The sequence below is a fragment of the Pipistrellus kuhlii genome, unplaced genomic scaffold (genome assembly GCF_014108245.1).
Source record: "Pipistrellus kuhlii isolate mPipKuh1 unplaced genomic scaffold, mPipKuh1.p scaffold_m20_p_9, whole genome shotgun sequence".
Classification (NCBI taxonomy): Eukaryota; Metazoa; Chordata; class Mammalia; order Chiroptera; family Vespertilionidae; genus Pipistrellus; species Pipistrellus kuhlii.
In genome coordinates, this window is record NW_023425595.1 from 28,833,527 (window position 1) to 28,842,088 (window position 8,562).

The window sequence follows — 8,562 nt, forward strand, 5'->3', positions numbered from 1 at the left end:
TGTCTATGCTGAGGCATGCTGTTGAGAAAAAATAAACCAGGATAAAAGTGTTGCTGTTGGAGTTCAATTTTAAAAAGGTTGATTTGGGACGATCTCATGGAGAAGATGCCAACTTGGGCAAAGGGACATGAAGGAGTTAGCATTTTTTAGGGCAATAGTGCATATTCAGGGAAAAACAGAGGCGGCAGCTGTGAGACGAAAACAGCAAGGAAGCTGCATGGCTGAATAGATGTGAATAAGGGGATGTGCCAAGGATGAGCCCAGAGAACCCAGGTGGGAAACAGATCTTTATATTCTTGAATTTGGCTTCTATATTGAATGGGATAGGGTGCTAGTGAAATATTTGAGCAGAAGGAAGGGAGGAAGAAAGAAGAAGTTTGGAGACTACAGCAATTATCCAACAAAGAGAAGAAAGTAAGCTGGGCCAGAGTGTTAGCTTTAGGAAAGGTGAGAATTTTCAACACTGTAATTTGAAGACAGAGCCACAGATAGGAGATGGGTTTGAGTTGGTTTGGGAGAAGAAGAAAAAAGGATTCAAGGATGACTCATAGGCCTGTGTAACTAGAAGCTTTAAGCTGTTATTTACCTGAGATGAGGAATGCAGAGGGTGGAGCAGATTTTAGGAAACAACCAGGTATTCAGTTATGGACACAATAATAAATGAATATGTATGTGTTTACGTAATTTAAAAATGTATTTATTATTAGTCTATGGTTCACTGCTGACTTCCTATTAACATGAGATACTTTCAGAATATTTAAAAATTTCCAAGACTTTCATTTTCTTTATTTGTTTGCTGTTTTGCAGTGTTGTTGTTTTTTAAAAAAATATATTTTATTGAATTTTTACAAAGAGGAAGAGAGAGGGATAGAGAGTTAGAAACATTAATGAGAGAGAAACATTGATCAGCTGCCTCCTGCACACTCCCTACTGGGTATGTGTCTGCAACCAAGGAACATGCCCTTGACTGGAATTGAACCTGACCCTTGAGTCTACAGGCCGACATTCTAGCCACTAAGCCAAACCGGTTAGGGCTGTTTTACAGTTTTATTGCAAAGTATGTTATGTGTATGACTGCCAAGTATTTGAACTTATACTATTTTATCTCTGACAAATAATTTTTATAAATATTTTGGGAAGTATAGCATTAGCAGCATAACAAGTGTTGTTTCTGCCTTATATTTACTCTCATTATCATCTGTTAAATCAAAATTTTGTTATTAAAATCTTCCCACTTCAATCTCTTTTTTGGTCTATTTTGTCTGTCAATCATTGAGGAAGATGTGTTATAGCTTCCACATTTTGATTTCTGTTTTATCAGTTTAGGACTATTGGCTATGAATAGTTCCATGTTAGTAAAGCCACTTCCTTTTTATCCCTGTTAGCTCATATCTGAAATGTTTGTATACACTTTTCACTGACATTTAATACACACATAGGAAAGTGTAAAAATCATGCTTCAATATCCTGATGACTTCTTACAAAGTATGTATCACCTGCATTCCCATTGCTGACACCAATAATTAAACCTATCAGTATGATGGAAGCCCACAGGGGATGCTATGGGTCATGAATCATGGAAACTACATACAAGGCAGCATTTCTCACACCTAGTGCAGGTGACTGGGTCGTGCATGGGGTGTTACCCCACCTTGGTGAATGATATTGGAAGGGCCCTTGGATTAGAATTTGTGAATGAAAACCCCTTTTCCTCAGGATAACCGACACATTTCCCACTGGATACAGATTACCCAGAGTGAATCCTTCTTGCTGCCAGGAGGGGTGAGCTTCCTTGAGAATGAAGCCCACTCCTGGAAAACAGAGAGGAGAAACAGACTATGGGAGCCTGCATTCTGGCCACACCCAGTTCTGGGTAAACCCGAGCCTGTGGACAGCCCAGGGCCTATTAATTGTCCCAGCCAGTTTGGACTGATCCCCAAGTCCCTGGTTCTCACACATATCCCATGTGTTTAATGACATAATGTTGATTTTATAGGGAAAGTAATAGAATCAGAGGAGCTAAGGGACTTACTCAAATCATACAAACTAGTCCAGAGTTTCTGACTCCTAGTTTAAATTTCGACCTATGGAAACAATTGTAATGCCATTTTTCTCAAAAAGTTTCAGTGACTCTATTTGGACTAGAAATGATCCAAAGGGAGGGGGGAAGGCACCCGGGCTTTCTACAGAGCTTCCGTAGACTTGCCTCAGCTTTCCAACCTCTGCCCAAACTGTGCCTCCCCTCTACTCAGATCCTCTGCCTCTAGCTCCCACTCCCACCCCTCACCCCACCGCTCTCTTCTTTCCCCATTTACAGCCTTTATTCAGCCTTCGCTCTCCCCTCCTGTTGGGAGAAGTCACGGTGAAATTGTGTCTCTTGTGTGGAGAGGCATTTCCCCCCTCTAGGAATAGGAAGGAGTGGTGGCTCCAGGTGCTTGCTCTTGAGCTTTCTCGCCCGAGGGGCCAAGTTCAAGCCTCTTTAGTTATCACTTGAAAACATGGGAAAGTGTTTGTGAAGTGATTCCACATTCTCCAGGGAGGGATTCTCCCAGGCACATAATTCTATGTCATATAATGTTCTAGAATCAGTACAGGAAATCTCTGAGTGGTATTTCTGAGAAGGTGGCTTTGCCCAGAGGTAAAACATGAAACACAGAGATGTGAGATTAAAGAGACAGAGTCAATAGGTAAGAAATTTAAACTTCTGCTTGTGTGCCTTATGGTGGGTTTTCTATGTAGAGCTCTTCTCCCTGAGAGCTGGAGGTGCTGTTGAAGGGATTTCTCTGCTCTCAGGAATCACCAGACACAGCTGCCACATTTGAATCAGTAGACTCTTGGTTTTGATGCTATTCAATTTGTTTTTCTCTTTTTTTTAGAGAAGCGCTTAGGTAATAATTAGGGATAGAAGTACTACGCATGAACTCATTGTCAAATCTCAGAAGTTTGGAATTGAAAGGGAACTTAGTAAATAAGTCTAATTCTTACCTTTTTCAATTACAAGGATGAAACCTACAGAAGGGAGTGATTGGTAAGTTGGAGAACTTAAAGCATCTGTGGTCAGCTGCCCTTTACCACTCGTGAACATTCTGTTCCATAACATGCCTACAGTCAGTCCTAAAAGGTTTTCTATTTTGTTCATACGATACCCTAAATTTTCTAATTTAAAAAGCCTATTCACCTTTATTTATATTTATATTTTTAAATCCTCAGCCGAGGATACATTTTTTATTGATCTAAGAAAAGGTGGGGGGAGAGAAACATTCATCAGTTGCCTCCTGTATGTGCCCTCACCTAGAATCGAACCTACTACCTTTTGGTGTATGGGACAACCCTTCAACCAACTGAGCCATCTGGCAAGGACTAAAAATCTATCCACTTTTAAATATTTGCCGCTGAAAACCTGTTATTCTCTTTATTCCTTACTGGAAATAACTGTTTGATCCTGTGACTACATTTTACTAATTTTAGATAATGTTTTTCTATCCAAATATAATTATTATGGTTAATACAGACATTTAATTTTAATGGGTGATTATGGTCAAACACAGAAATAAATAAATTTATCTTTTGTCTGCTAATGTCCTACTGACAAGGTTAAATGACTTCAGCTTACTTTGTCCTCACTGTGTGCTCCTGGGCTTCTTGTCTCCCACGATGTATTTCAAAACATCACCTACAGGCCAAAACCGGTTTGGCTCAGTGGATAGAGCATCGGCCTGCGGACTGAAAGGACCCAGGTTCAATTCCAGTCAAGGGCATGTACCTTGGTTGTGGGCACATCCCTAGTAGGGGGTGTGCAAGAGGCAGCTGATGGATGATTCTCTATCATTGATGTTTCTAACTCTCTATCCTTCTCTCTTCCTCTCTGTAAAAAATCAATAAAATATATTAAAAAAAAAAAAAAAAAAAACAACCCACAAAACATCACCTACGGGACAGAGGCCTCTATTATAATAATAAGATGACATCAAATACCTCTGGCCTGAGCAAGTCACCCCTCCTTTCACATTTCTCCTTCCACCTAATATTCGAACTTTCACCAGCGACATCTTATGATTACGGTTGTTCACTCTTCCTCCCCATTCAGAATTAATTGGACTCTCATTGAAATGTCTAAAGCACTTATTACTTCTGCTTCCAAAAAGTTTGTGTGCTGGTTTCACGACACCCTATTCCTTAAAGGTGTGGTGGATTTTTAAAAGAAGTTCTCATTGAAGGATATTTTTCCATTGATTTTTAGAGAGAGTGGAAGGGAGGGAAACGGGGGAGAAACATTGATGTGAGAGAGACACGACGATTGGTTGGTTGCCTCCCATTGGAACCATGATTGGGGCCTGGCATCCGGCCTGCAACCCAGATGTGAGCCAGGTGATGGGAACTGAACCCGAGACTTTGGTGTGAGCTGATGCTCTGATCACTGAGTGAGACCAGTCAGGGAAAAGTATAGTGGATTTTCCTCATTTTTTAATCCCTTATTCATCAAATATTGGTTTAGCATTTATTATGGGCCAGGGACTGCTTTAGACATTGTGAGTAAAGCAAAAAAAATAAAAAATAAAAAAATTAAATTCTGGACTTTATATTATAGTGAGAGAGTTAGATTTACATATATTTATGAAATTTACATATATTTACTAGTATATGTATAATGTCCGTTGGTAATAATGAAGAAAAATAGGGCAAAGTATAATGGGAGAAGTTAGAGTACTGAAGTCAAGTTGGAATGTTAATTTATACAGGGTTTCCAGCTCTTTGTGGAGTTGTGGGATCAAATGTGTACCTGAGATTACTGAGCCTAGAAAATGTTAGTTGCTAAAGCAGTATTTGTTGAATAACTAATGATTAAATGAAGTTCTTGATGAGAAGGTGAATAGGAGGAGAGAGAAAAGAGAGGGAGAGAATGAAAACATTTAAATTAGTTACAGAATGACCAAAATTGGACTTTTTTTTACAACCCCACTTTGTGTGTTCTTGCTTTGCCTTTATATGTAATCAAATCATGTACATGATTGATATTTGAACATGATACATATTTGTTATAAATATAGAATAACTTTGCTGTAACTTTGAATTATTAAGTTGTAATAAGCATTTTGTGGGTATCTTTTCCCACTTGTCTACTTTTTAATGCTTTTAAAATTTTTCATATTATTTAAAATTGAGAAAAACAAATGAAACTGGTAGCAATGGCATGGGAGTGAAACTCAAATTATAAAACATTTGTTTGTTTTAAGGTTGTGTTTAATTTTCAAATCACATAATGTAAAAGTTGCAAAAGAACTTTGAAATGTTTTGTAATTTACAGATAAGGTTTCTGAGCCAGAATTCTTCACTTCCTTCTTTTTATTTGTCAGATTCATTAATCTGAGTAATTGGCCATTCTCCAAAACTACCAAACTGAACACCTTCAGAATGGATTCCTTTTTATATCTGCCAAGCATATCTGGGTGAATGCAGACACAGACACAGCTGTTGGATGGTGACTTCATACTCATATACCATGTCCATAAAAACAAGGTATGCTATACTACTGACATGAAAAGGCAAAATCAAAGCTCGGTGGTTGAATTCATCCTCCTGGGCTTCTCTAACTTTCCTGAGCTCCAACAGCAGCTCTTTGGGGCTTTCTTGGTGGTTTACCTGGCGACCCTGATAGGAAATGCCATCATCATAGTCATCATCTCCCTGGAACAGAGCCTCCATGTTCCCATGTACCTGTTCCTCCTGAACCTGTCCCTGGTGGATGTGAGCTTCAGTGCAGTCATTATGCCTCAGATGTTGGTGGTTCTCTCCACTGAGAAAACGTCCATCTCATTTGTGAGTTGTTTTGCACAGATGTATTTCATTCTTTTCTTTGGTGGGGCTGAATGCTTTCTCCTGGGGGCAATGGCTTATGACAGGTTTGCTGCAATCTGCCATCCTCTGAGCTACCCAATGCTCATGAACAAAAGAGTTTTCATGAAGTTAGTAATGCTCTCATGGGCCTCAGGGGTCATGGTGGCTACTGTGCAGACCACGTGGGTTTTTAGTTTTCCCTTTTGTGGCCCCAGTGAAATCAACCACATCTCTTGTGAGACGCCCCCAGTGCTGGAGCTTGCATGTGCTGACACCTTTTTCTTTGAAATCTATGCATTCACTGGCACCATTTTGATCATCATGGTTCCTTTCTTGTTGATACTCTTATCTTACATTCGAATCCTCTTTGCCATCCTGAAGATGCCATCCATCACTGGGAGGCAGAAGGCCTTTTCCACTTGTGCCTCCCATCTCACGTCTGTCACCCTCTTTTATGGCACAGCCAGTATGACTTACTTACAACCCAAATCAGGCTACTCCCCAGAAACCAAGAAACTGATGTCATTGGCTTACTCACTTCTCACGCCTCTGCTGAATCCACTGATCTACACCTTGCGAAACAGTGAGATGAAAAGAGCTTTGATGAAATTCTGGCGAAGAAAGGTAGATTTGCACACCTTCTGACTGTGCTGGGAAGCCACGTGATATTTGGTCATTGTCTGACTAAACTCTTCTAAATTTAATAAATGCTGGAAATAATTTGCACTTCTTGGTATGAATATGCATACCTTTTTGAGTTCTACAAATATGCTAATACATAAGGGTTACCTAATACACATTATTTTTATAGATGCATTTATTCCTTGATATTCAGTATAATACAGTTTCTTCAAAAAATTGTTTATGGAAGGTCATACCAGTGTTTGTTAGAGTTTTGTTCCTTTAGAGAATGCTAAATAAAAATCCTAGTTTTATACATTCATAAACATTGGTGCTTTAATTTCTGCAGAATAAGTTTTCCAACTTGAGTTTTGGTGGGTTAAAACAACTGTGAGTTTGCAAACTTTCATAAATATTACCAAACTAGAGGCCCGATGCATGAAGATTAATGCAAGAATAGGCCTTCCGTCCTCAGGCTGTTCACACCGTCTTTGCTCCAGCTGGAGCCGCCTCTCTGCCTTTGCATAAGCTCAGAGCTGCCTTTCTGCCTCTCCTGGTCCCCAGCAGCTCAGCACCTACATATGCAAATCAACCTGCCAACTTTGTTGGGTTAATTTGCATACTCACTCCTGATTGGCTGGTGGACTTTGCGAAGGGACAATCAATTTGCATCTTTCTCTTTTATTAGTGTAGATTACGTTTTATTTTTTAATTTTTTATTTTTAAAACATATTTTATTGATTTTTTACAGAGAGGAAGAGAGAGAGGGATAGAGAGTTAGAAACATCGGTGAGAGAGAAACATTGATCAGCTGCCTGTTGCACACGCCCTACTGGGGAAATGCCCGCAATCAAGGTACATGCCCTTGACAGGAATCGAACCTGGGACCCTTCAGTCCGCAGGCTGATGCTCTATCTACTGAGCCAAACCCATTTCAGCTAGATTACATTTTAATATTTCACCAGCAGATTGCTGAAACTGTGCGTAATATCTGAATGTTGTATACTACTGTTGTCAGTCAAACATCAACGAAGCATCAGCAAAAAATTTCATTGAATTCTATTCCTTAATAGCCTGCAATTTCTTTCTCATAACTCTTAAGAAAGCCCAACAAGATAAGGCTTATCTAAAACAAACAAACAAACAAGCAAACAAAAAAGGAAGTTAAATACAGGTTTCCTTCTAATCATTCTTTAGTCATGTGTACATTCACTGATTGTATAAATTTTTTTTCTTTTTTAATACCCTAATTTATATATTTTCCCAGCTTTAATGAGATATAATTAACAATTAAAATTGTATATATTTAGTTGGCTGGCGTGGCTCTGTGGCTGAGCTTCGACCAATGAACCAGAGGTCAAGGTTCAATTCCTGATCACATATCCTCAGTAGGTAGTGTGCAGGAGAAAACTAATCAATGATGTTTCTCTGTTATCACTGATGTCTCTGTCTCTCTCTCCCTGAAATCCATAAAAGTATAAAAAAATTGTATATATTTAGAGTACAATGTGATGGTTTGATAGGCATAATGTGAAATGATTACCACAATCAAGTTAATTAACACATCCATAACCTCACAGTTACCTTTTTGTGTTTTTTAGTTGAAAACACTTGAGGTCTATTAGCAACTTTCAAGTATACATACGTTATTAGCTCTAGCCACCATACTGTACATTAATTAGATCCTCAGAACTTATCTCGTATTTGAAAGTTTATATCCTTTTATCAGTAACTCCCATTTCTACTACTGCAGCCCCTGGAAACCACCATTCTATGGTCTGTTTGTATAAGTTAGACTTCAAATTTTACTTATTTACTAAAACTCCACATATAAGTGATACCATACAGTATTTGTCTTTCTCTGTCTGGCTTATTTCACTTAGCACAATGCCCTCCAGGTTAATTAATATTGTCATAAATGGCAGGATTTCCTTCTTTTGTATGGCTGAAGAATATTCTATAATATTGTAGTGTATACATAAAACTTTTTTATCCATTCCTCCATTGACAGACATGTAGATTGTTTTCATATCTTGACTATTGTGAATAATGTTGTAATAAACGTGGGAATGTAGCTATCTCTTCAAAATCCCTTTTTCATTTTCT

The 8,562-nt window shown here is 38.6% G+C and overlaps 1 protein-coding gene across 1 annotated transcript; it reads left to right on the plus strand.

The window, feature by feature from the left end:
• The first annotated feature begins 5,303 nt into the window (after window positions 1-5,303).
• LOC118712547 (olfactory receptor 10A3-like) lies at window positions 5,304-6,695 on the plus strand. Its single transcript, XM_036426356.2, has one exon. It carries the CDS (start codon window positions 5,452-5,454, stop codon window positions 6,478-6,480), a length of 1,029 nt encoding a protein of 342 aa, XP_036282249.1. The 5' UTR covers window positions 5,304-5,451; the 3' UTR covers window positions 6,481-6,695.
• The last annotated feature ends 1,867 nt before the right edge of the window (window positions 6,696-8,562 follow it).

Coding starts and splice junctions, on each gene's coding strand:
- LOC118712547 (XM_036426356.2), top strand. CDS start 5,452: ATGCAGACACAGACACAGCTGTTGGATGGTGACTTCATACTCATATAC.